This window comes from Callithrix jacchus, chromosome 22 (assembly GCF_049354715.1).
Source record: "Callithrix jacchus isolate 240 chromosome 22, calJac240_pri, whole genome shotgun sequence".
NCBI lineage: Eukaryota > Metazoa > Chordata > Mammalia > Primates > Cebidae > Callithrix > Callithrix jacchus.
Genome location: NC_133523.1, coordinates 6,665,655 through 6,692,624, shown reverse-complemented (window position 1 = coordinate 6,692,624; position 26,970 = coordinate 6,665,655). Strand labels below are relative to the sequence as shown.

At 53.9% G+C, this 26,970-nt stretch overlaps 1 protein-coding gene across 1 annotated transcript; it reads left to right on the top strand.

Moving 5' to 3' along the window:
* Nucleotides 1–25,960, top strand: LOC100402324 (paired amphipathic helix protein Sin3b-like). The gene is given in 15 exon segments (XM_035285112.3): nt 1–651; nt 1,481–1,599; nt 9,924–10,055; nt 10,057–10,129; nt 11,215–11,331; nt 13,129–13,240; nt 13,243–13,363; nt 14,021–14,166; nt 14,169–14,200; nt 16,758–17,373; nt 18,195–18,364; nt 21,677–21,847; nt 22,085–22,162; nt 23,012–23,106; nt 23,674–25,960. Coding segments are annotated over 15 exon segments (2,589 nt in total). The 5' UTR covers nt 1–609; the 3' UTR covers nt 24,239–25,960.
* The last annotated feature ends 1,010 nt before the right edge of the window (nt 25,961–26,970 follow it).

The window sequence follows — 26,970 nt, the reverse complement described above, 5'->3', positions numbered from 1 at the left end:
AGCCACACAGCTGCGTGGTAGGTGACAGGACGTATCTCACTGTCCTCTTCTGTGTCACGATGATGTGGCCCCAACCCCAAGTCCCTCCGCAACCCTACGTCCCTCCCCAATCCTACATCCCTCCCCAATCCTACATCCCTCCCCAAGCTCAAGTCCCTCCCCAACCCCACGTCCCTCCCCAACCCTACGTCCTTCCCCAACCCTACGCCCCTCCCCAAGCTCATGTCCCTCCCCAACCCTACGTACCTTCCCAAGCCCACGTCCCTCCCCAACCCTACATACCTCCCCAAGCCCACGTCCCACCCCAAGGCCAGGTTGCTTTCCAACCCTACGTCCCTCCCCCACCTTACGTCCCTCCCCGACCCTACATCCCTCCCCAAGCCCACGTCTCTCCCCAACCCTTCGTCCCTCCCCAAGCCCACGTCCCTCCCGAACCCCACGTCCCTCCCCAACCCCTCGTCCGTCCCATCGCCCGCGTCCGTCCCGTAGCCCGCGTCCCTCCGCAACCCCGCGTCCCTCCCCAATCCCACATCCGTCCCTAAACCCACTTCCCTCCCCAATCCCAGATCCCACGTCCCTCCCCAACCCCACGTCCCTCCCCAGCCCGAGATGTCCAAAGCAACCAGAGAGCTCAAATGGACCAAGGAAAAGGTAAAACACACCAGGTGATGGACCCCCAACACAGCCCCAGGCCCCCCATGACAGCAGGACTGCTGCCAGAGTCTTTGCCACTCCTCAGCCGCAGCAGGCTGGCCCCCCTAGTGCCTCTGGGCTCCTTGCACCAAAATCTTGTCAGCCAGCCCCACCCCAATTAGCAGTCCTGCCCCTGCTCTCAACAGTCGCCCCAGAGTGATTTTGAGCTGCTGACTCCCGGGGCTTCTCACTCCATACTCTGCCCTCACCTCCTGCTGCCCCAGGGTCAACCTCCCTGGGCTCTTCGGGCTGGCATCTCCAAGGACCTGGGTGCCCCAATGCCTGCCGTCACCAGTTTTCCTAGGGTGACTTTGGGCAGGTGACTCCTGGGGCTCCCCACTCTATACTTGGCCCTCACCTCCTGCTGCCCCATGCCTGAGTTCCCTGGGCTCTTTGGGCTCGTGTCTCCAAGGACCTGGGTCCTGGCCCTGCACCACCTCCATCTCAAAGTGCAACTCGGGCATCACACTGGTGTGTCCCCACCTCCCCACAGAGGAGTGGGATGTAGTGATGGCACAGTCCCCCTAGGAACTGTTATTACTGCCACTAGACCGGCCTTTGATGTTAAGACCCAATGTTCGGCCAGGCGCGGCGGCTCACGCCTGTAATCTCAGCACTTTTGCTGCACAGATGACACACGGGCTGTGAATTGCTGCATGGATCGCATTTACTTACAGACACAGCTGGTTCCTGTATTGCTCACCCATGTGGGTGACTTACAAGTGAACCAGGCCCAGAAGCTGAGGAGCAGGGGTTCACAGTGGGTCCCCAACTGCTGTCTCCACAGGTCCGCCGGGTGCTGAAGAGCCAGGAGGTGTATGAAAACTTCCTCCACTGCATCGCCCTCTTCAGCCAGGAGCTGGTGTCTGGCTCCGAGCTCCTGCAGCTCGTCAGCCCATTTCTGGGGTGAGTACCTGACTTCCCTGGCCTCCCCAGGGTAGTTCTGTTCCTGTCAACTCCATCTACTAGGTTTTTAGTTACTGTTTTTGAACAATGATTATGCTTTTCTAAAATCCTGTTTACTAATTGAAGTGATTTAGATTAATTATAGATTCCTATGCATTTGTGTTTTTTGTTTGTTTGTTTTAAGATAGAGTCTTGCTCTGTCCCCCAGGCTGGATTGCAATGGCACAGTCTTGGCTCACTGTAACCTCCACCTCCTGGGTTCAAGCCATGCTCCTGCCTCAGCCTTCTGATTAGCCAGGATTACAGGCGCCTGCCACCATGCCTTGCTGATTTTTGTAGTTTTAGTAGAGACAGGGTTTCACCATGTTGGCCAGGCTGTTCTCGAACTCCTGACCTTGTGATCCACCTGCCTCAGCCTCCCCAGGTGCTGAGATTACAGGCATTAGCCACCGTGCACGGCCAATTCCCATGCTTTTGTAAGGAGTGATACACCACCTGGGTACCCTCCAGCTGGTGCCTCCAACAGTAACATCTAGAGTTAGTATCCTCACCAGAAAACAGCAGGTCCTCGAATAAAGCCTTTTCATTTAACACTGTTTTGTTACTGGTGAGAAAAAACATTCATTTCTGGTCTGAGTGGAGTTTGCGCGTTCTCCCCATGTCTGTGTGGAGTTTCTCCCACATCCCAAAGATGTGCATGTTAGGTTAAATGTAGGTGAAGTGATGAATCTCCATGGTCCCTGCCTGAGTGAGGGTGTGGTGAGCGCCCTGCAGTGGGGCGATGTCCTGTCCAGGGTGCTCTGAGCCGCTGGGGTGGGGTCCAGCCGCCGGAGACCCTGAACTGGGATGATTGGGTAAATCGGGTAAGTTGTTTTCACTCATCTTTCTTATCTGTATGTCTGGCTTGCATTTATTTCAGTGTTAAATATTAGAAGTGTTTGGTCTCTCTTGAGAAATTTGGTGATGGTTTTATGACCGGAAATATGCGTTAGGAGTGTCAGTCTTGTTGATGTGTCAATTAGCTTGCGGCAAAATTGGTTTTGTTAGGTGTCTTTTCCCCGAAAGTCACAGCCTCCTAAAACCCGTGGATGTTGAGTGAGGGCTGACTGTATCGACTCTCACACAACCCACCGATCTTTCCAGCCTCTCCATGTCACTCGTACACGTCTGGTGTGTGTGTTTATACAACCTTCTCACAGTACAGAAGATACTGAGCAGCTCCAGAGCCGTCAGCATTCTGCCTTGACCTTTCGTTTCCATCCAAAAAGCCTGCCTCACCCAGAGTCTGTTTTCAACCCCTGGCAACCACTCATCTGTGTGTCTCTAAAATTTATATTAAAATGTTACAGTAATGGAACTATACAGGAGGAACCTTATGGGAGAAACTTTTTTTTTTAACCCAGCATAATTCCCTGGAGATTCACCCGATAAATGCCTTTTATAATTTTTTTTTTTTTTTTTTTTTGAGACGGAGTTTTGCTGTTGTTACCCAGACTGGAGTGCAATGGCACGATCTCGGCTCACCACAACCTCCGCCTCCTGGGTTCAGGCAATTCACCTGCCTCAGCCTCCCGAGTAGCTGGGACTACAGGCACGCACCACCATGCCCAGCTAATTTTTGTATTTTAGTAGAGACGGAGTTTCACCTTGTTGACCAGGATGGTCTCGATCTCTTGACCTTGTGATCCACCCGCCTCGGCCTCCCAAAGTGCTGGGATTATAGGCTTGAGCCACCGCGCCCGGCCCATGCCTTTTATAATTCTAATACTTGGTTCGGGCTTGTGTGGGATGCGGTGGCTCACTTCTGTAATCCCAGCACTTTGGGAGACCAAGGTGGGTGGATCACTGGATGCCAGGAATTTGAGACCAGCCTGGGCAACATGGCCAAACCCTCTCCCAGAAAATTTAAAAATTAGCTGGGGGGTGGTGGCATACTCCTGTAGTTCCAGCTACTTGGGAGGCTGAGCTGGAAGGGTCGCTTGAGCCCGGGAGGTGAAGGCTGCAGTGAGCTGAGCTGTGATCACGCCACTGCACTCCAGCCTGAGACCCTATATCCAAAAAAAAAAAAAAAAGTCTGGGTGTAGTCACTCACACCTGTAATCCCAGCACTTTGGGAGGCCAAGGTGAGTGGATCACCTGAGGTCGAGAGTTCAAGACCAGCCTTGCTAACATGGTGAAACCCCATCTCTACTAAAAAAATACAAGAATTAGCTGGGCATGGTGGTGGGCACCTGTAATCCCAGCTACTCGGGAGGCTGAGGCAGGAGAACTGCTTGAACCCAGGAGGCAGAGGTTGCAGTGAGCCAAGACTGTGCCACTGTATTCCAGCCTGGGCAGCAAGAGCAAGACTCCATTAAAAAAAAACAAAACAAAACTGTACCCCTGCTGCACAGAGAAAAGCCTCATTAGTGGGTCAGGCCTGAGAGCAGTTTCTAACCCCTGGTGGCCAGATCAGCCTAAGAGGGGACTGGGTCTGGGTGGGGGGCCCTGGGCGCAACTGTGCACACTTGCGTCTGCTCTTGGGTGCACAGGAGTGTGTACAATACAAGTAGGCGGGCCTGTGAGCGCTGTGTGAGACCTGGGAGCCAAGTGGGGCCAGTTTCCCTTCCTGCACATCAGCCCTGTGACTGGGATGAGTCACTCGGCCAGTCCAAGCCTCAGTTTCCTTGCTGTAAAATGGGGATAGTAAATGTACCTACCTCAGCGCGGTTCCTGAGACCTGCAGGTGGGCGCTACCTCTAGGGCTCTTCAAATACAATAGAATCTCACAAATAAAAGGAAATGATAGGTTTCCTTATGCAGAAGGAAATGATGTAAGTCACGAACTTGGATCTACCTAAAGAAGGGAAGAGTGTCCAAGAAAAATACACCTGAAGATTTTTTTCTTTCTTTTTTTTTGAGACAGAGTCTTGCTCTGTCAACCAGGCTGGAGTGCAATGGTGCAGTCTTGGCTCACTGCAACCTCCAACTCCCAGGTTCAGGCGATTTTCCTGCCTCAGCCTCCTGAGTAGTTGGGATTACAGGTGTACGCCGCCACACCTGGCTCATTTTTGTATTTTTAGTAGAAATGGGGTTTTGCTATGTTGACCAGGCTGGTCCCGAACTCGTGACCTCAGGCAATCTGCCTGCCTCAGTCTCTCAAAGTGCTGGGATTACGAGCATGAGCCACTGTGCCTGGCCATGATTTTTTTTTAATGGTTCTCAAACATGGAGGGCACACACGTTATGTGATCAGCCCATTCAGTCCTTAACTGTTTTCCCATTTACCCCAAGAATAGTAGTTGACGGCAATTGTGGCTGCAGCGTTTACCCCAAGATAACTTTGTCATGAAGCATCTAATTTTTATTATTATTTTTGCATTGCTCTCATATATCAACCTTGGAAATAAAAAGACATCGTTTTACGTATAGCATTCTGTTTTTAGCAGTGGTATTTCCAGTTACACAAAATATAGTAATTCTTGATCACTGAAAATATAAAATCTTGGAAAACGTAGCATTCCTGCACTTGATGGGAACATTGTTCTCAAACAGTTGTTGGCCAGAGACTCATCTGATGGCTCTGAATGTTCTAAAGTAGACACTTCTGGTGATTCACATGATTCTGACACTCTGTTTAGAAATAATTCTGAGAACAGTTTTTATATTTTACTTCCACCTTGAAAATCAGTCAGATTTGCTTCAGCCTCAGAGAGAGTTTATTTAAAATTAAATGAGCTCTGGCATAAGCTGTACTTTTTTTTTTCTAAATGGGAAACAGTTAAATCAACCCTGGGGACAGGTGCTGTGTGAGTCCTTTCGCACTAACTTAAAAAAATGTGTGTATACGTAAATATTTTTCTAACGTAAAATGAAGCACAGATCCAAGATCCACATGGTCGAGAAATGGCTTGAATCTGTATTTAGCAGTCACCCACGTGCCCACCACCCACATCAAAAACAGACTCCAGGAGCCCCCTTCGTACCATTCCAGTCCCTGCCCTTCTCACTTCGAGTGTGTCCTGACTGCAAGAGTGACCACCTACTGCGCTAGTGACGGTGCAGCCACCCAGGGGGGCATTGCCAAATACATGCCTCCGTTTCACCCCCAGCCGGGTTTTCTTCCCTTCTTTTTGAGATGGAGTCTCATTCTGTCGCCCAGGCTGGAGTGCAGTGGGGTGATCTCAGCTCACTGCAACCTCCACCTTGCAGGTTCAAGCCATTCTCCTGCCTTAGCCTCCCGAGTAGCTGGGAGTACAGGTGCGCGCCACCACGCCCAGCTCATTTTCGTATTTTTAGTAGAGATGGGGTTTCTCCACGTCGGCCAGGCTGGTTTCAAACTCCTGGCCTCAAGTGATTCTCCTGTCTCAGCCTCCCAAAGTGCTGGGATTACAAATGTGAGCCACGGCACCCAGGCCCTGGGTTTTGTTTCCTAATACATCTCGTAAGTCTCCTTTCACCTCCAGTTCCCTCCGATTCTAGTCCTTACTATTTCTATTCTGATAGCCTTCTACGACGTGTCCCAGCCTCTGTTATTGCTGTGATATTAGCCTCCCAGGTTTGCTCATTCATCTGGGGTTGCACAGGAAGATTGCCACAGCATTTATCACCTTTTCTAAAGTGGCCAGGAAAGCTGCTTGGTTTCAGTCTTGTTTCCTTCCTGCGGCCTCAGAGTGATGAGCTGCTTTCGTGTCATCTTCCCAAGGGGACCAATTAGGTCCTTTTTTAAAAAAGCATGTGAATGAATTCATGGACTTAAAACATATTTGATACGTTTCAATACATTTTCTAGTCCTTTTAAAGGTGAGGGGCTGGGTGTTGTGGCTCACATCTGTAATCCTAGCACTTTGGGAGGCTGAGGTGGGTGGATCATCTGAGTTCAGGAGTTCAAGACCAGCCGAACCAATATGGTGAAACCCCTCCCTACTAAAAATTTAAAAAATTAGCTGGATGTGGTGGCCTGTGCCTGTAGCTACTCAGGAGGCTGAGATAGAATTGCTTGAACTTAGGAAGCAGAGGTTGCAGTGAGCCAAGATCGCACCGCTGCACTCCAGCCTGGGCAGCAGAACGATACTCTGTCTCAAAAAAAAAAAAAAAAAAAAAAAGACTAACCTGGGCAACATAGTGAGTCCTTGTCAGAAACTAGCCTGCAGTGGTGGCACGCACCTGTAGCTATCGCTTGGGTTTCAGAGGCAGAGGTTGCAGGGAGCCATGATCACACCACTGCACTCAGCCTGGGCGACAGAGTGAGACTCTGTCTATAATAAATAAACAAAAATAAAGGTGAGGAAGCTGAAGCTCAGATCAAATGCCTCTGACTTACCCGAGGACAAACACTCCTAGGTGAGCTTAGCGTGCTGTTAGGCAGCAGCCAGGGTGCGCCAGCCCCAAAGCCAGCCCTTTGTGTGTTCTCTGCCTTCTGGGCACAGTGGCTGCTGGGTGTTGTGTCAACAGGCTCATGCTGTCAGGCTGGACTTCCCTGTCTTTTTTTTTTTTTAACTCAACATTCCTTTGAAGTGTTTCAGCATCAGATGTGAACCCACATCCTTTTTTTTTTTTGAGATGGAGTCTTGCTCTGTCTCCAGGCTGGAGTGCAGTGGCGTGATCTCGGCTCACTGCAACCTCTGCCTCTCGGATCAAGTGATTCCCCTTCCTCAGCCTCCCGAGTAGCTGGGATTATAGGCACCTGCCACCACGCCCAGGTAATTTTTTGTGTTTTTAGTACAGACAGGGTTTCACCATGTTGGCCAGGATGGTCTCGATCTCCTGACCTTGTGATCAGCCCACCTCGGCCTCCCAAAGGGCTGGGATTATAGGTGTGAGGCACCGCGCCCGACCCACGGCCTCATTTTTAAGTAACCGCATGGCAGGATCTCTAACAATGAGCATTGGTCTCTAGTCCTCCCTCAAATGCTCCTGAGGCTACGACCCCCTCGGGTCAAGCTGAGCCCGTCAGAAGGCCTTTTCCCTGGTGGTCCTGGGCTTGCACATGCTGGGGTGCTCTTTCTAGTGGGTTTTCTTTCCCAGGCTGCTGAAGGTCTGTAAGTGCCCTGAAGAACAGCCCAGAGCAGGATGGTGTTACTCTAGTCTCAGCCAGACGAGCCCCTGAGACCTGTTTGTGGCGTTTTCTGTGGATGTGGAATGCACAGTCACCTTCACTCACCTCTTTTGGGCTCAGAATCCAGCACTCTCCTGACAGGGGGCCCTCGGGGCTGTGTGTGCAGCTGGGTGTTGGCGTCTGGGCCCAGGGAGCAAGTGATCACTTGCTCTGCTTGGGACTCTGCTTCTTCCTAGCCAAGCAAGCCTCAGTGTCTTTGTAAAATGGCCATACCTCCCTCCTAGGCTTGTCAGGGGGCTAGAGGAGAAGACAAAAGGAACATGAAATTCGAGAATATAAAAGGCAAGATGCTGAGCAGGTGGGCAGTGCTGGGGCACAGTCAGCTGTTCTTGCTTCCGTGTTTCAGCAGTAGTGAGAGACTCATATGGGGAAGTGTGTTTGGGGAGGGTCTATATGGAGCAAGGTCCAGAACTGAAGCAGGCCTCTGCATGTTCTTGACACGAGGCCTGGTTGGGTTAGGAGCATTTACCACCACGTGGCATTCCTTTGCGAGTTCAACCTGCCATCAGGTGCTCAGCTGGGCCAGGCAGATGAACATGGCCCAGGGAGCTGCCCCTTGGAGCTGGCAGCCAGGGTGGATGGGGTTAAGTATCCCTTGAGCGGTTATGGTTTGCGTTAAACTCAGCAGTAGCCTCAGGCATCTCTGCAGCAGTTTTTTCTTTTTGAGACAGTCTCACTCTGTCATCAGGCTGGAGTGTAGTGGCTTGATTTCAGCTCACTGCAACTTCCACCTCCTGGGTTCAAGCAATTCTGCCTCAGCCTCCTGAGTAGCTGGGACTACAGGTGCATGCCATCACACCCAGCTAATTTTTGCATTTTTAGTAGAGATGGGGTTTCACCATGTTGGCCAAGGTGGTCTGGATCTCTTGACCTCATGATCCACCTGCCTGGGCCTCACAAAGTGCTGGGATTATAGGCGTGAGCCACTGCACCCAGCCCCCTGCAGTATTTTTATTGGTATCTTTTCTCCCTACATTTCCATTGGCTTGTGGGTTTTCCTTGTGAACAGAGTTGGCATAGGGTTCTTAAATATAGGGCAGACGGAAGCCACATCACCGAGAGGTACGTTGTTACACGAGGGTGGGCTGGGGGGCACAGCAGGACCGCGGCACCAGCAGTCAAAGTGACTGCACCTTTTCTGGTAGGATCTGATGTTACTGTTTAGAGACAGTGTCCCGCTGTGTTGCCCAGGCTGGTCTCAAACTCTCGAGCTGAAGCGATCCACCCTGGCCTCCTGAGTAGCTGGGATTCCAGGCACACACCACCAGATCTGATACTGTTCTAAACAGAAATCCAAGTGGCATTGTAGGGTCATTTGCATTAAAGCCTTCCTGTCGTCGAGCACAGCCATGACATTCTGACTTTCAAGGATATGTCCAGAGAGGGGTTCACAGAGAAGAGTCTCCCTCATGAGAGCAGAAGGCTGTGGATCAGGGATCAGTGAACTTGATCTCTGAGGGCTCATATGGGCTTTGTGGAAATGACTCAAACCCCTCTCGTGCAGGCGGCCACAGGCACTGACTGTGCCAGTGAACCTTTGTTTACGATGGGATGGCTGGGCACGGTGGCTCATGCCAGTCATTCCAGCACTTTGGGAGGATGAGGCAAAATGTTGCTGGAGGCCAGGAGTTGGAGACCAGCCTGGGCAACACAGCAAGACCCTAACTCTACAATAAAGTTTTTAAAATTAGCCAGGCGTGGTGGCACATGCCTGTGGTCCCAGCTGCTGAGGAGGCTAAGTTGGGAAGATCTCTTGAGCCCAAGAGTTTGAGGTTGCAGTGAGCTGAGATCATGCCACCGCCCTCAAGCCTGGGCAACAGAGTGAAACACTGTCTCTAAAACCAACCAAACAAAACATAGGCAGTGGGTACATTGGCTGAGGTGAAGCCCGACCTCTTCCAGTCAAGGAACATCACGGGCTCCAGCTTCTGCCCGTTTAAGTCATCTTTTCTGGTTTATTTCAAAGGCTTCCTGTGAGTCTGGGGTCAGTAGGCACAGGAAGTGACCTGGTATGTGACAGAGGGGTGGGAGGCCCATTCATTCACACACCTTGGGACATGCAGTGACTTCCTGTGTATCGGATGTTTCCGCCTCTCATTCCTGTCCATGATGTTGAATGCTGACTCTGTTTAACCTGGAATGTCCATTTGAAGCCATTCTAAAATCTCCAGATCCCTCTCAGAAGGCCCTGGGGATGACCAGTTACCATTTGTTTTTATCTTTGAAGGAAATTTCCAGAACTCTTTGCACAGTTCAAGTCCTTCCTGGGGGTAAAAGAGCTGTCCTTTGTGCCACCCATGAGCGACAGATCTGGGGATGGGATATGCCGGGAAATCGACTATGTGTCTTGCAAACTATGTGTCCAGCTACTGGGCGCTCCCCAAAACCTACCAGCAACCCAAGTGCAGCGGGAGGACGGCCATCTGCAAGGAGGTAGTGCTCCTCAGGGCTCACATGTTCCTTGACATGGTGCATCCCTCTCCCTCCCCAGCAAACACCCAATACCCCCGTTATGAATGCATTGCTGTGAGCTCAGCCCCCTTGAATGTTGGGTTATGGGTGGTGCTGGGATGTGGCCTGGCAAAACCACCTGAGCAGAGACGACAGTGTTGTACCCTGCTGGTAGTTGCAAACCACGAGTGCAGGGATAGTGTGGAGTTCAGCTTATTCTTCGGTTGACTTAGGTTTATGGCTGCTGTGATTCTGCTCAGTTCCAGGCTCACTGACCTCAGTGTTTCTGTTGAGCTTGACCATTGGATACTTATCCAGGGTTTGTGGACAGACGATACTGCATGTCCAAGTTTCCAAAGTACCTGCTGGATTCTAGGATATAGTGCAGGGGTCACCAAACTCTGGCCCGAGGACCCTGGCCCACTGCCTGTGTTTGTAAATAAAGTTTTATTGGCACACAGACTCAGGCAATTATTTACATGTTGCCTGTGGCTGCTTTTCTCACCACAAAGGCAGAGTTGAGTATTCATCCAAGATAGTCTGCAAAGCCTGAGATACTCGCTATCTCACGCTTTGCAGAGAGAATTTACCAATGTCTGAACTGAAATCAGCCCTCTGTATCTGCAGATTCCACATCTGTGGTTTCAGCTAACCATGGATTGAAAATACGTGGGGAAACCAAAAAGTAATATTACAGCAAAAGATAATCCACATTTTCAGCATGCAGTGTAACAACGATTGCGTTAGGTCTAAGTATTCTAGACGTGATTCTGCCTAGGTTATATGCAAATAGGACTCCATTTGACGTCAGGGACTTAAGTATCTGTGGATTTGGGTCTCTAGGGGTGCTTCTGCAACCAGTCTCCTGGGACACCAAGGGACGTGTTCACTTGACCAAAGTCATGTTTTCCCTTAAAAACTTGATTAGCCTTCCCATTTGCATAAGGCATCCGCATATTATATAATCAGGATGGTATAATGTATCTTTGTACTTTCTGCTCTGGATGACAGTAAATTTGGGCCCCTGGGGCCTGCTGCGCTGGTCATATCGTTTCCTCTTGGTGCAGGTACTGAACGATACCTGGGTCTCCTTCCCCTCCTGGTCTGAGGACTCCACCTTTGTCAGCTCCAAGAAGACGCCCTACGAGGAACAGCTGCACCTCTGTGAGGACGAGCGCTTCGAGGTGTGTGTGCTGCTGTGGCCAGGCCCTTCCACCCTCAGCACATTCTCCACAGGACAGGCGTCCTCTTCCTCCTCCACCACCCCAGTCTCCTTTGGAGGAGCAGGTGTTGCAGCACATTCCAGCAGCTCCTGGAAGCTTCCTGCCAGGTCTTGCTGGCCTCTGGGCTGGCTACTAGATGGCGCTTTTTTTTCTGTTTAAAATTTTATTTGGGCTGGGCATAGTGGTACATACCTGTAATCCCAGCACTTTGGGAGGCCGAGGCAGGTCACTCGCTTGAGTTCAGGAGTTTGAGACTAGCCTGGGCAACGTGGTGAAAACCCATCTGTATCAAAAATACAAAAATGAGTCTGGCGTGGTAGTGGGCACCTGTATTCCCAGCTACTCAGGAGGCTGAGGCAGGAGAATTACTTGAACCAGGTAAGGCTGAGGCTGTCGCGAGCTGAGATTGTGCCACTGCACTCTAGCCTGGGTAATGGAATGAGACCCTGTCTACTAAAAAAAAAGTTTAGGCTGGGCACGGTGGCTCACGCCTGTAATCCCAGCACTTTGGGAGGCCGAGGCGGGTGGATCACGAGGTCAAGAGATCGAGACCATCCTGGTCAACATGGTGAAACCCCGTCTCTACTAAAAATACAAAAATTAGCTGGGCATGGTGGCGCGTGCCTGTAATCCCAGCTACTCGGGAGGCTGAGGCAGGAGAATTGCCTGAACCCAGGAGGCGGAGGTTGCGGTGAGCCGAGATCGCGCCATTGCACTCCAGCCTGGGTAACAAGAGCCAAACTCCGTCTCAAAAAAAAAAAATGTTTAATTAATGTAATTTAAATTTATTTTTATTTTGTTTATCTTGCTTGCTCTGTCTCCCAGGCTGGAGTGTAGTGGCACGATCATGGATCACTGCAGCCTTGACCTCCCAGACTCAAATGATCCTCCCACCTCAGCCTCCTGAGTCACTGGAACCACAGGTGCACAATACCATGCCCAGGTTTTTGTTTTTGTTTTTGTTTTTGTTTTTTACTTTTTTTGTAGGGTTGAGGTCTCACTATGTTCCCCAGGCGGGTCTCACACTCCTGGTCTCAAGTGATCTTCCCTCCTTGGCCTCCCAGAGTGCTGAGGTTAAGGCAATGAGCCACCGCACCTGGCTTATTTTTTTGTTGTTGTTGTTGTTTTTTGTTTTTGTTTTTTTTTAAGAAACAGGGTCTTTATTGCCCAGGCTAAAATAATTTTTGTAAATATATATATTTTTTTAAATAAAATTTTTATTGGCTGGGTGCGATGGTTCACGCCTGTAATCCCTGCACTTTGGGAGGCTGAGTCAGGAGGAATGCTTGAGGCCAGGAGTTCAAGAGCAGCCCGGGCAACAAAGTAAGAACTCATCTACAAAAAAAGGTTTTTTTTCATTCTTTGTATTTTTCTTTTTATTTATTCTTTTTTTTCTTTTTTTTTGTTTTTCTCTTTTTCGTTTTTCGCATATAACAGGAAAAAAAATTTTTTTAATTAGCCAGGCGTGGTGGTATACACCTATACCCTTCGCTACTTGGGAGGCCAAGGTGGGAGGATAGTTTGGGCCTAGGAGGTTGACACTGCAATGAGCTATGCTTCTGCCACAGCACTCCGGTCTGTGTGACAGAGTAAGACTCTCTTAAATACACACACACACACACACACACACACACACCTTATCTCTTAAATACACACACACACACCCCAAAAATTCTCTGTCCTCTGAGGTCCCAGGACCCTCCCTGCAGCCTCTTGAGTTCCCCAGCGGCTGACCCCTTCCTTCCTTCCTTTCCGTAGTTAGATGTGGTCCTGGAGACCAACCTGGCCACCATCCGCATGTTGGAAAGCGTGCAGAAGCTCTCTCAGATGACGCCGGAAGACCAGGAGAAGTTCTGGCTGGATGACTCCCTGAGGGGCAGTCGGAGGTGATCCAGCGCCGTGCCATCCATAGCACCTATGGCAACGAGGCCCCAGAGATCATTGAGAGCCTCAAGAAGAACCCCATGACCGCTGTCCCTGTTGTCCTGAAAAGGTGCCCTACAGCATCTGGCCTTCCTTTCCCCACCGCGTGGAGCTTCTGGACTGCTCATTAGTGCTGTTTGTCAACAGGTGTCATCTCCAGCGGGGGTCTCTGAGGCCTAGGGCTGGCTTCCTGTATCTCCCACTCTCCCACTCCTGAGAGGAGAGCACTGTGACCCTCTAGGACTTTCCACCTTGCACATAATCACATCTAGACGTGTAAATAACTGCTTTAAGAGTCAGATGCAACCGCTACACTGTGGCTGGCTTTTTAAGTAATGCTACATCTCAGATACCATCCCGTACAGGTATTTATTAAGTGGCCACTTTAAGGGAGCTGCAGTGCTTGGCCCTGGGGTTATGCAGCTGAGTGGGGCAGACCCGGTCCCTCTCCTCATGGGACTCACAGCTGAGCAAGGAACCTAAGTGGTTGATCCAGGAGCCATGCGGAGAGGCGGTGGAACTGGGAAGCCAGCCACATTGGCTCTGTGAGGCCATCACGCCTTCCCTCTGATGCAGCACGGAGCCCACTGCACAGACTAGGCTGGGAGCTGGCTGGCCTGGGTCCTGGGCCTCCAGTCAAATCCCAGAGGAAGACAGGCCAGCCCCAGGGTGCTTTAGGGAGGATGGCCTGGCTTGTCCCTGGCGCTGACCCCTCTTTCCCCCGCAGGTTGAAGGCCAAGGAGGAGGAGTGGCAGGAGGCTCAGCAGGGCTTCAACAAGATCTGGCGGGAGCAGTATGAGAAGGCATACCTCAATTCCCTCAACCACCAGGCTGTGAACTTCAAGCAGAATGACACCAAGGCCCTGCGCTCCAAGAGCTCAACGAGACCGAGAGTGTCTATGACGAGGTACCACTGGCTGGCTGGGCAGGGTCCTGGCTTTCCCAACTGCTGGGTCTGTGCCTCTGTTTCCCTGGTGCTTAGGCAGGGTAGTGGCATCGCCCTTTCAGGGCTGAGTCTAGGCAAGGGTTCATGTCTCTGTGATGCCTAGCCTTCAGCCTGCCCTAGAAGAACCAGCAACTCTGCTGTTGTGTAGAGAAGTCTCCGGCCCTCCCATGGGGCAGTGATGGACTTTGGCTTAGGTGGCGGGTGGCAGCAGCCTTCATTTCTTTCTTGCTGACTGTGCCAGGCAGGGTGTTAGCACTCCCAGAAGGAGTAATATCTCATCTGACCTCACTTCTGAACCTGACTCTGCTGCTGCATTATTCTGATTTTACCAGTGGGGAAACTGAGGCACAAGAGGTTGCACGTGGCCAGGGCTGGTCATAGCGGGCCAGAGCTCTGAGTTGTCAGGTCCGAGGCTTTCCGCTGCACATCCTCACTGCAGGCTCAGGAGGCCTGAGTCACAGAACCAAGGCTAGCAGGGCCCGCAGGTTGCCGGGAGCTGGGTTGTTAGCAGCCATGCCTTTGGAGCCTGAGGTGGGAAGCTTGGCAGGGTGCTGGTCTTGGTGGCAGCCAGCTGTCGGGAAGGTCTTTGGTCGCTCTGAGAAGGTGGCTGGGGAGGGGTGGTGCTCCCTGGACAGTGCCCAGATCACAGTGGGGCTGCATTGTCAGCCTGGTGCCCACCTGGGCAGGGGCATCACCTCACCCCATTCGGTTTCTTCCTGCTGTCACTGCACAATGAGCGGTAGCTCCTCCTTTTGCGACACAGAAACGGAAGCCACAGGAACTGGGCTGCTGGCCTGAGGCCTCTCCCACAGCCTGTGGGACTGTGGAGACCCCTTTCCCTTCCACCTCCCTCCCTGTGGGCTGTCCTCGCCGCAGGCCCACCCCACAGCCACTCTGGCTTCCTCACTGTAGCCCTCCGTGGATCCTCAACCCCGAGACCCTGCATAGGTTCTGTGAGTCTGTGGCATCTGCAAAGTGTAGGTGATGAAGTGGCCCTGGAGATTCACTGATGCGACCCCAAGTTCCTCAGTCCCTCCCTGGGGCTGATGAGGGCACTGCGGTTGGCCCCCTGGCCTGGCGCATCTCTGCACATGCAGGTCCTTGTCACATTCCAAAGTCGGACCCCCATTCCATCATGCAGTTTACAAAGCATGGTTATGGACCACAGACATGGGGACCCTGCTTCAGAGGGGACTGTAAAGGAATTTTGAAAGTGTTTATGGCATAAATCAGACCTGGGGGACTTAGGAAGCAGTCAGAGGGCAGAGGCCCCACTGAAGAGCCCAGAGTGGAGCTGAGTGTGCAGAAGCCTAGGAACCAGCCCAGCATGCTTGGCCCCGCCAGCCTCTATGCTGCCCTGCAGGGGAGGAGGAAGGGAAGCCTCAGGCTGCTGGAAGACCCAGTGCTGCCCTCGGGAGCTCCCCGCCGGCAGAGACAGCATCCACAACTCACTTTCCTCAAGAGCCCCGGTGCGTCTGCCTCCCCGCCTGGTCCTGAGGGGTTGGGGCCGCCCAGCACAGTGGCATGGCAGGCTGGAGAAAGGAGTGATTGTCTTCCACTGTGAGGGAATGAAAGTCACGATTTGGATAAAGACCAAGGGGAGAGGTGAGCCTGAGGGAGGGGTAAGCCTGGGATAGGGTTTTCCAGGGAGTAAGAGCAGACAGGCATGTGCAAAGGCCCTGCACATGCAGGAGGAGCTTGATGCCCCAAACATCGCAGGAAGGAGCCTGGGGACTGTAAGGCCAGAGGAGTTGTGGAGGGGTGTGCCAGGGCCCAGCGTCTTCTGAGCAGCCTGGGGACCATTAGTCAGGGTGACCTTGCTCCTGTTGGGCAAACTGCCCAGGTCCCCGTGAGGAGAGTGGTTGGAGCAGGCTGGTGGGAGGGCTGGTGACGTGATGGTGGTAGCAGGCACATGCAGGGGCTGGCAGGTGACAGCAGTGGAGATGGGCTTGGTGACGATGGGCGTGTGGGGCTTCAGATGTGAGAGTCACAGACCTCCCGGGGAGTAGATGGAGGGCAGAGGCAGAGAGGTCGAGGCTCACTCTGCACCTACTTGACCTCGTCAACAGTGTGGTGTGGGCAGCCATGGTCAGGCTGGAATCAGGCGCTGCCATTGTTAGTAGTAGGAGGTCGGCCTCAGAGGCTTCGTGCTGAGCCATGGCGCCCTGATCTCTGTCCTGGAGTTGGGCTGAGTGACAGACCCACGCTTGATGCTGCCAGACGCCCTGTGACCTCCCCGCTCCCATCTCAGAATTCTCTCCTTCGCCTGGTGTCCCAGGATGACTTGGGTCTGCCCTGCTTTCAGAGAGGGGATCAGGAGCACATGGCACTGCACAAGAGGCTAAGGCAAGCACCCCACGCCCCCAGGCCCTGCTGCTTCACTGACACTGCTCACGCACCCCTCTCTGGGCAGCGCTCATCCACCTTGGTGGCCTAGCTCACAGCAACTCACGAAGGGCGTAGGGGTCCTCTGGGTGCTGGGTGGCTCCCTGCCTAATGGCCATCCTGTCCCCCACAGCACCAGGAGCAGCACTCGGAGGCCCACAGTGCCCCCTCCAGCGAGCCACACCTCATCTTTGTGTACGAGGACTGGCAGATCCTGGAGGACGCAGCAGCGCTCATCAGCTACTATGTGAAGCGGCAGGCAGCCATCCACAAGGAGGACAAGGGCACCATCCACCAGCTGTTGTACCAGTTCGTGCCCAGCCTCTTCTTCTCCCAGCAGCTGGACCTGGGTGCCTCCGAGGAGTCAGCCAACGAGGACCGGGACAGCTCCCAGGGGCAGAGCATAGACCCCAGCAAACGGAAGAAGCCGGCTCCAGGACCGCACAGCAGCCCCCCGGAGAAGAAGGGGGCCTTCAGGGATTCCCTGGCCGCCGAGCAGCTGCCCCCGCCACCCCCACTTCTGCACAAGGCCCTGGAGGACTTCTACAGCCTCTTCTTCGCCAACAACGACTGGTACTTCTTCCTGGGCCTGCACCAGACCCTGTGCTCCAGGCTGCTGAAGATCTGCCACCAGGCGCAGAAGCAGCTCCTGGAGTATCGGACCAAGAAGGAGCGGGAGAAGCTGCTCTGCGAGGGCCGCAGGGAAAAGGGCAGCAACACCGCCATGGAGCTGCGGCGGAAGCAGCCCAGTAAGGGTCCAGGGCCTGCCGGGAGGCCCTGAGGGTGCCTGGGGTTCGGGATCACAGCTCATCATCCCACACGTCCTGTTTCTTTCTGGCTTTTCATTTTAAGAATTCTGTGATTTCAAATGGGAAATTGCAAAGAGGAAGCTGCCAGCATCAGACAGGTCTGGTGAACCCCTCGCCCAGGCTCCTATCCTGGGTGTAGCACCCTGTCCTGACCAGGAAAGCTGTGTTTTTCACAGCCCTTCCCATGGAGCCATCATCGCCAAGCTCCAGAGCGCCCTTTTTCTTTTTTTTTTTTTTTGAGATGGAGTTTTGCTTTGTTTCCCAAGCCGGAGTACAGGAGTGTGCTCTTGGCTCACTGCAACCTCACCTCCCAGGTTCAAGCTATTCTCCTGCCTCAGCCTCCAAAGTAGCTGGAATTACAGGCATGTGCCAGCACACCCAGCCAATTTTTTGTATTTTTAATAGACAGGATTTCACCATGTTGGCCAGGCTGTTCTTGAAGTCCTAACCTCAGGTGATCCACCTGCCTTGGCCTTCCAAAGTGCTGGGATTACAGGCATGAGCCACCGTGCCCAGCCTCCACAGCACTTTCACTGGCATCCCTGGGTTGCCAGTCAGATTAGGCAGCCTCAGGGAGGTTAGCAGTGAATGCCAGTTACTCAAATTTCCTGCTGATGCCCAGACTTGCCCCAGGAGTGGCAGGTGACCAGGTTGCTGGGCCCCACGGGGGCATTTGTTGGGGTGCTGTGGTGCCAGAGCTTGGCCTGCGTGGCTTCTCACACCCCCGGGAGGCATGTGGATGAAGCCGTGTGTCTCCACAGGTGAAGTGGAGCTGGAGGAATACTACCCAGCCTTCCTGGACTTGGTACGGAGCCTGCACGAGGGCAGCATCGACCCCACGCAGTATGAAGACACCCTGTGTGAGATGTTCACCATCCATGCCTAAGTGGGCTTCACCATGGACAAGCTGGTACAGAACATCGTGTGGCAGGTGAGCTGGGGCGGGACCAACACTTAGGACACTGCATGTGGCCCTGCCATATCATCACACTCCCTTGCCGGGAGGGGGCCTGTGGTCTACGGCAAACCTATCCTGATTTCTTCTTCATTGAGACAAAATTCTCATAATGTAACAATGAAACATTTTGAAGTGTCCAGTTTGGTAACATTTAGTACATTCACAATATTGTGCAGCCTCCACCTCTGTCTAGTTCCAGAACATTTCATCTTTCCCAGAGGAGACCCAGTCCCCAGCAGCAGCCACTCCCCGACACCCAGTAATCTGCTTTCTGCCTCTGGGTTTCCCGCGCGCTGCGTTCATTCCTTTCTATGGCTCTGTGATACTCCGTTGCACGGCTGGCTGCATTTCGTTTCTCCATCTCTTGGTGGCCATCTGGGCTATGGCAGAGACGGTGAACAGTGCTGCTCTGAACATTTGTGTACAAGTTCTTCTGAGTCCCTGTTGACAAACCTTTTTTGAGGGTGAATTGACAACATGAAAAAAACCTTAACCCACTTATCCTGGGGGAGGGTGTGAACAGCACAGCTCACCAGCGTTGGTTTTAGTAGTAGCAAAAACCAGCCCCCGCTGAATGTCACCACAAGGAAGCCAGTCACCTAGATAGAAACAGCAGACGTCCCAGGCGAGCTGGGTGTGGTTCCAGGACATGGGTCCTGCTTGGTTTCTGCCAGAAGCATTGTTCTTGGTGACTTCTGTTTCCTGGTCACCAAGTAAGGCTATTCATCATAAAGTGGAAAAAAAGCTGGAAAAAAACTAATGCCATTACTCTCCCACTCAGACACAGTCACGAGAAGCATTTCACACAAGATGCTTCCACCCCGGTTTTAAAGACTGCTTATGGAACTAAAAACCACACGCAGAAAAGTCCCCAAATCTGAAGGGGGCAGATGGATGGGCTTTCATCAAGAGAACCCCTGCCCCTGTGTCCCCACCCAGCCACCTGCCACCTGTGGACACCAATAACCCCGATCTTTTTTTGAGACTGGGTCTTGCTCTGTCACTAGGCTGGAGTGCAGTGGTGCAGTCTCAGCTCATAGCAACCTCCACCTCCTTGGTTCAAGCGGTGCTCTTGCCTCAACCTCCTAAGTAGCTGGGATTACAGGTGTGTGCCACCACGCTTGGCTAATTTTTGTGTTTTTAGTAGAGATGGGATTTCGCTATGTTGGTCAGGCTGGTTTTGACCTGACCTCAGATTATCCTCCTGCCTTGGCCTCCCAAAGGGCTGGGATTACAGGCATGAGCCACCGTGCCCAGCATCACAACCCTGATTTCTGCACAGAGGTAGATCCCTGGTCTTGAAGCACACAGTGCCCAGCTGCATCCTGGGAGTATCATTCTGTGAGATTCCTGTGTTGAGATGAACTGGCCAGTGATTCCCAGGAATGATCCCCATTCTGTCTCTGGCCACAGGACTTAGAGAAACCCACAGCTGTGTCCTGATACCTTTGCTTCAACCCCCTCCACTTTCCCTCTGTGTGCCTGAAATGGGTTCCTGCCCATCACCATCCACAGCTGTGGCCACTTCCGGGTGAGGGAGACATGCAGGGAGCAGCCTGGAGAGAGGACACCCAGGGCCCAGCACATGGTGTCAGGTCAGTGGTGCAGGGATGCCAGAGGGCTGGCATTCCATCCCCCAGGCTGGGCACCCCTGATGGGCCACGGGTTCAGGGACCGCAGCTTTGCTGTGGCACCAGGAGATTGGACCAGATGGTTTATGGAAAGCATTGATTAACACTTTGAAAAATCCTCCCATTCCATAAACCTCTTCTCTAGAACTTGTTAAAAAGCAGTGAAAATGGGCTGGCTGTCTGGAGCTGTCGTCAGGGCCTCACTCACACTGCCCTGCTGTCCCATCTGTGGCCACACCACAACCCAGGAGCAGCTGGCATTCAGTGGGTACCGGCTGTGTGCCAGTTACTGTCTGAAACCTGTGCCTGCCCAGGTGTTATTGTATCCATTCAAGAAAGCTGCACATGGAACCTGCAGGGAGTGTGGTCCTGCCCAGGGCCCAGGCTGTGTAGGCGGGCTCACACCAGCCCTGTCTGCCCCACAACCCCTGCTGTCTCCATTACTTTCTCCTTCAGCACAAAGGTAAAAGGAATGGCAGTGTGTTTATAGCCAAGCATTCAGGGGAAAGGAATGGCCTGCACTGACACTCCCTTCACATCATTCCTTGGTTTGCTTTGGCACATTTTTGTCCATATCTTCTCCGAGTGTTTCTCATACCCAGGGAGGGTGTGCTGGTCTGGTCTCTTCTAAGCTGGTCCCGTGTTGGTCTGGTCTGGTCTGGCCTGGCCTGGCCTGGCCTGGTCTGATCTGGTCTGGCCTGGCCTGGTCTGGCCTTGTCTGTTTGGTCTGGCCTGGCCTGACTTGGCCTGGTCTTTTTGGTCTGACATGGCCTGGTCTGGTCTGTTTGGTCTGGTCTGGTCTGTTTGGTCTGGCCTGGTCTAGTCTGGTCTGGTCTGTTTGGTCTGGCCTGGCCTGGTCTGGTCTGTTTGGTCTGGCCTGGCCTGGTCTGGTCTGTTTGGTCTGGCCTGGTCTAGTCTGGTCTGGTCTGTTTGGTCTGGCCTGGCCTGGTCTGGTCTGTTTGGTCTGGCCTGGTCTAGTCTGGTCTGGTCTGTTTGGTCTGGCCTGGCCTGGTCTGGTCTGTTTGGTCTGGCCTGGCCTGGTCTGGTCTGTTTGGTCTGGCCTGGTCTAGTCTGGTCTGGTCTGTTTGGTCTGGCCTGGTCTAGTCTGGTCTGGTCTGTTTGGTCTGGCCTGGTCTAGTCTGGTCAGTTCTGTTTGGTCTGGCCTGGTCTGGTCTGGCCTGTTTGGGCTGGCCTGGGCTGGCCTGGTCTGGTGTGTTTGGAATGGCCTGGCCTATTTGGTCTGGCCTGGTCTGTTCTGTTTGGTCTGGCCTGACCTGGCCTGTTGGGTCTGGTCTGGTCTGGCCTGGTCTGGTCTGTTTGGTGTGGCCTAGTCTGGTCTGTTTGGTCTGGCCTGGTCTGTTCTGTTTGGTCTGACCTAGTCTGGTCTGTTTGGTCTGGCCTGGTCTGGTCTGTTCTGGCCAGGTCTGGCCTGGCCTATTTGGTCTCATCTGGTCTGGCCTGGCCTGGTCTGGTCTGTTTGGTCTGGTCCAGCCTGTTTGGTCTGCACACAGCCTGTCAGGATCCTGGTCTTCACCCCGTGTCACGCACTCTCCATCCTGAGGTGTTTCTGGCCTTTTCCGACTCCCTCTGTGGGTGAGGTGGGGGCTCCTGCAGGAGGCAGGGTAGCAGCACTACCTGCTCTCCCTCCCACCAGCTGCACCACCTTGTGAGTGACGTCTGCCTGAAGGTGGTGGAGCTTTACCTAAATGAGAAGAAGCAGGGTGCTGCTGGCGGGAACCTGTCTTCCCGCTGTGTCCGTGCCACCAGGGAGACCAGCTACCAGTGGAAGGCTGAGTGCTGCATGGCCGATGAGAACTGCTTCAAGGTGAGAGGTGGCCCAGGGCTGGGAACAGGTGGGGAGGCCCGGCCTCTCACTTGGCTCTTGACTTGGGCCTTCGGCTGGAACGCCAGCCCTGCAGCAGAGTCCGTGAGGTGGCTTTGACCTGCAGGAAGCATCAGGGCTTTGGGAGGGTGGCAGAGGTGGTGGCGGCAGCCTTGTGAGCCCGAGTGGTGCCGCTGCGCTGTCCCAGCAGTCAGGCTGTCCACCTCCCTGCTCCCGCAGGTCATGTTCCTGCACTGCAAAGGGCAGGTGATCGTGACCATTGAGCTCCCGGCCACGGAGGACCCTGTGGAGGTCCAGGTGAGGCCCTGGCTTTAGTCCATGCCACACACACCAGGGAGTGCCAAGTGCAGGCCACGCAGCATCCACCCAGAGACCCTCTGCAGGCCGTGGGTGCCCCTTGAGGCCTGGTGGGTGGGGCGGCCTCCCTCCCTGCTCCCCCGCCAGCCTGTCTTCTGTGCCCACTCTCCAAAGAGCAGACCACCCCTCCCAAGCCAGCAGGTGGGTCCCAGGGCAGGAGGGGAGGCAGGTCACCTCTCCCTGGCCCCTGGCTCCCACTGCAGGGAGTCCCTGCAGCTATGACCTCTGCTCCCCTATGTCAGGACCGAATCCTGATCCCAGTCCCCAGCCAATGAGCTGCCAGCCCCCAGTTCCCAGTCAGTTTCCACTGGGACAGATGTTCCTGCTCACCTCCCGTGTCCTGGTGGGAGGATGGCATCGACCTATGTGTGTCCGCAGGGTGGTCACTGGGTCCTGCAGGTCCAGTGTGTGTGTGTGCACATCACTCAGCTGGGGTGACTGCCACAACGATCAAAAACCACATGGTTTCAAACAACAAATTCTATTCTCTCAACCCCACAACAACAGTGTGGGTTGGGCCATGCCCCCGCTAAAGGTCTAGGGGCAGATCCTTCCTGCTCTTCCAGCTTCTGAGGCTTCTGGCATGCCTCAGCTGGTGAGAGCTACAGTATGGGTGTTCTCTGTCAGGGATCGGAGCCCTCCACAGCAGCCCTCCTCATGCTCTGGGAGTTGGGGGTGTGGTGCACAGAACCCCTGTGAGCCACTGAACTCAGGGTCCAGAGTGAGAGGGACCATGGCCCTGCTGTAGGGGCATCATGGGTCATGGGCTATCTCTCTTCCTCTCCCCAGCACCTGGCTCGGTACGTGGAGCAGTACGTGGGGACCGAGGGCGTGTCCAGCTCACCCACTGAGGGCTTCCTCCTGAAACTTGTGTTCCTGCAGAGGTGAGAGGCCCTGAGACACGTGCTCAGTTCCTTCCAGTGAGCCTAGGGAGTGTCCCCTTTGTCCTGATGGGGGCTGGACCGTGGCACATTCTGTCTGGGAGCACTTAGTAGGCACCTGCTGTGTGCTAAGGTATGGCCCTGCCCTTTTGAGGCTTGTGGTCTCCATGGGTGGGATCAGTAACCCCAGGATGCTGAGGGGTATAAGGGGCCAGGTCCAACCACATGGGGAGGCAGTGGATGGAAGAGTGAGCACCCGGCCTGGAGGGAGATGCTGCCCGAGCTGCAGGCCAGGCCCGAGGTGGATGGCTATGGTGGGACCCTGGAGCACCTCCCGTTGGGCTAGGATGGCACCCCTGGGACCAGTAGGGGCTTCTGGTGGGTGTTCAGATCTGGGGATGTTTCTTGTTGCTTCCATTTGCTTTTCTGTGGACCCCCCAGGAGGTAGCACATCTTCTGGTGGTCCCAGGCCCGAGGGCTCCCCAGCCTGCAAATCCTCCTCCCCTTTCCAGAGGCCCTTGGCTCACAATGCCAAGAACCAAGGTCCACCCTACCTCATCTCGCCCCCAGGAACCTCAAGAAGTTCCACCGCCGATGGCAGAGCGAGCAGGCGCGGGCCCTGCGCGGCGAGGCCAGGAGCTCCTGGAAGCAGCTGGTGGGCGTGGAGAGCGCCTGCGACGTGGACTGCCGCTTCAAGCTCAGCACCCACAAGATGGTGTTCATCGTGAACTCCGAGGACTACATGTACCGCCACGGGACCCTCTGCCGGGCCAAGCAGCTGCCAGGGGAGGCCGGGGCTGCCTCGACACACCCTCCTCACCCCATGTGTGGGGCCCGGGATCCAGCCCTCTGCCACCCTGACACCCTGCCTCTCCAACAGGTGCAGCCCCTGGTCCTGCTCCACTACCACCAGCACTTTGAAGAGTGGCATAGCCGCTGGCTGGAGGACAACATGACAGTGGAGGCGGCCAGCCTGGTGCCCTGCAAGACGCTGTGTGAGATGGCCCTGGCAGTTCTGACCCCCACTCCTGCTGGAGGGTCAGGGTTCCTGGGTAGTATGACAAGCCAGGCTGGAGGCCACCTCATTTCCTTCTGCCTCGATCACACAGCTGGGGATGCCCAGGGTCCCCTCTGAGCCGGCAGACTGGCTTTCTTGGTCAGAAGTGCTACAGGGCCTGGAAAGGACCGAGCTGGTCCCAGGAGAGCGAACGAAGAGTAGGTCTTTGAGGGGGCCCCGCCCCGAGGGTTCCCCTACCCTCAAGTAGGCGGGGCCTATGGCCTGGAGGAGGTGGTATGACATGAGATGAGAGGTTCCTTACTGGCCCTGAAGACATCTCCACTGTGCTGAGGAGGGGACCCCATGGCAGGGGACAGAGAGTGGCCTCCAAGAGCCAAGAGTGGAATCTCAGAGCCACCACACCACCACCAGGACCCAAATTCTGCCAAAGTCCATGTGAGCCCAGGAAAGACCCCGAGCAGCAGATAGGGACACAGCCCAGCTGACACCTTGATCACAGCCTCATCTGACCCTGAACCAAGGACCAAGCCTGCCAGGCCAGACCCCTGACCCACGGAAACACGAGGTCATAGAGGCGTGTGGCTGTGAGCCACGTTCATTACTGAGAGAACAGCAGCATTAATAATGCTGCTGTGTGTCCAGCACCTTCAAGTACAGGGAGGTGGCTGAGGATCTCAGGAACCCCTCCCTACATGTGATGCTGACAGAGGGCACTGGGACCGGGGCTTCCAGTGGGGCCCCATGAATATTGATTCTGTTGCTGCTGAGGGCTTTGTCTCGCTGGGTTTCACAACATGTAACCAGCGCTTCATACCTGCCGTCATCACTCGCTGAGAATGAGGCTACTCCTAACAGCAAATAGTACCATCCAGCAGTCGTGTTCCTTTCTATTTGCCCAAGGGAACTGAAAACTTGCATCCACACAAAAACCTGCACGCAGATATATGCGGCCACATTCACCACTGCCCAAACTCAGACACAACCAAGACATCCTTCAGCAGGGAACGGATAAACCATGTCACCTCCAGACAACAGGATATAAAAGGGAATGGGCTCCAAAGCTGCAAAGACATGAAGGAGCCAGGCGTAGTGGCTCCCACCTATAATTCCAGCACTTGGGAGACCAAGGTCAGGAGTTGGAGACCAGCTTGGCCAACATGGTGAAACCCCATCTCTACTGAAAATATACAAACCAGCCAGCCATGGTGGCGTGTGCCTATAATCCCAGCTACTCCAGAGGCTGAGGCAGGAGAATTGCTTGAACCCAGGCGGCAGAGATTGCAGTGAGCCAAGATCGTGCCACTGCTCTCCAGCCTGGGTGACAGGGCAAGACTCTATCTCAAAAAATAAAAGACACAAAGGGACCTCAAATGCATCTAAGTGAAAGAAGCTGGTCAGGAAAGGCTGCACACTGAGTTTCCAACTGCAGAGCACTTTGGAAAAGGCAAAAGTATAGAGGCAGCGAAAAGATCAGTGTTTGCCGGGGGCAGACGGGAGGAAGGCATCCGCAGGTGGAGCTGGGAGGATGTTTAGGGCAGGGACACGACTCTGTGCGACACTATGGTCAGTGGTGGACATGTCATGACATGTTTGCCCAAACCCATAGTAGGTACAGTGCCAAGAGTGAACCCCCATGGAAACTCAGGGTTCTAGAAGACAGAGCGGTGTCCACACAGCTTTATCTGTTGCAACAAAGACACCGCTCTTGATAAAGGACACAGATAGCGGGGGAGGGTGCATGTGTGGGGTGGGGTTATGTGGAGACTGTACCTTCTGCTGAATTTTGCTGTGAACCTAAAATGTCCCTAAAAATAACATTTTTTATTTTTTATTTTGAAATGGAGTCTCGCTCTCTCACCAGGCTGGAGTGCAGTGGCGCAATCTCAGCTCACTGCAACTTCCGCCTCCCAGGTTCAAGCAATTTCTCCTGCTTCAGCCTCCCAAGTAGCTGGGACCACAGGCGCATGCCACTAAGCCAAGCTAATTTTTGTCTTTTTAGTAGAGACGGGGTTTTACCATGTTGGCCAGGATGGTCCCGATCTCTTGACCTTGTGATCCGCCCGCCTTGACCTCCCAAAGTGCTGGGATTACAGGAATGAGCCACTGCACCCAGCCAAAAAAAAAAGGCAACTTGACCCAAAGTCAGTCTCGGGAGGCTAGGGGGTGGGGGACAGAATGGGCCAGGCAGGAACCTGTAGAGGCAAGCACAGGCTGAGGTCTCAGGAATACATCTGTGCCTCTGTGGCTTCCCTTCTGGGGACCTTTGTTATCTGGGCTGGCTCCTGGGCCCGGCTTAGGTTTCAGACTCTGCCCCTCCCTGAGATTGGCCAGTCCCTTCTCTCTGTGGCTCCAGGAGTGGAGGTTCAGCCCTTGGAACCGTGGATCAAACCAACCCTGATTTGGGGCCCTAGAGAGGAAGCACGGGGAATCCAGGGTCAGACAGGCAGGACCCCAAGCCCTGCTTCTGCCATGGCTGTCTGTGCGACCCTGGGAGCGACTGTCCATACTGGTGAGACAGGGTCATGGCACCCACCTCCAGGGAATGACAGGAGCTGTCACTGTGTTTGTGGTGCCCATGTGCCTTCTAACTTGTTCGCTGACCTGGACCTTTTGCTGGAGGCAGTAAAGGCAGGAGAAAGTGGAGGCCACACCCAGGAGCTTCTGGGGACCGGGGGGGGGGGGGTTGGAGGACAGGGAAATGCAGGACACGCCACTGACCCACGCCTGTTTGCCATTTTTTCCCCATTTAAAAATGTGATTTAAAGGGCCAGGTGCAGTGGCTCACACCTGTAATCCCAGCACTTTGGGAGGCCGAAGTGGGCAGATCACTTGAGGTCAAGACTTCAGGA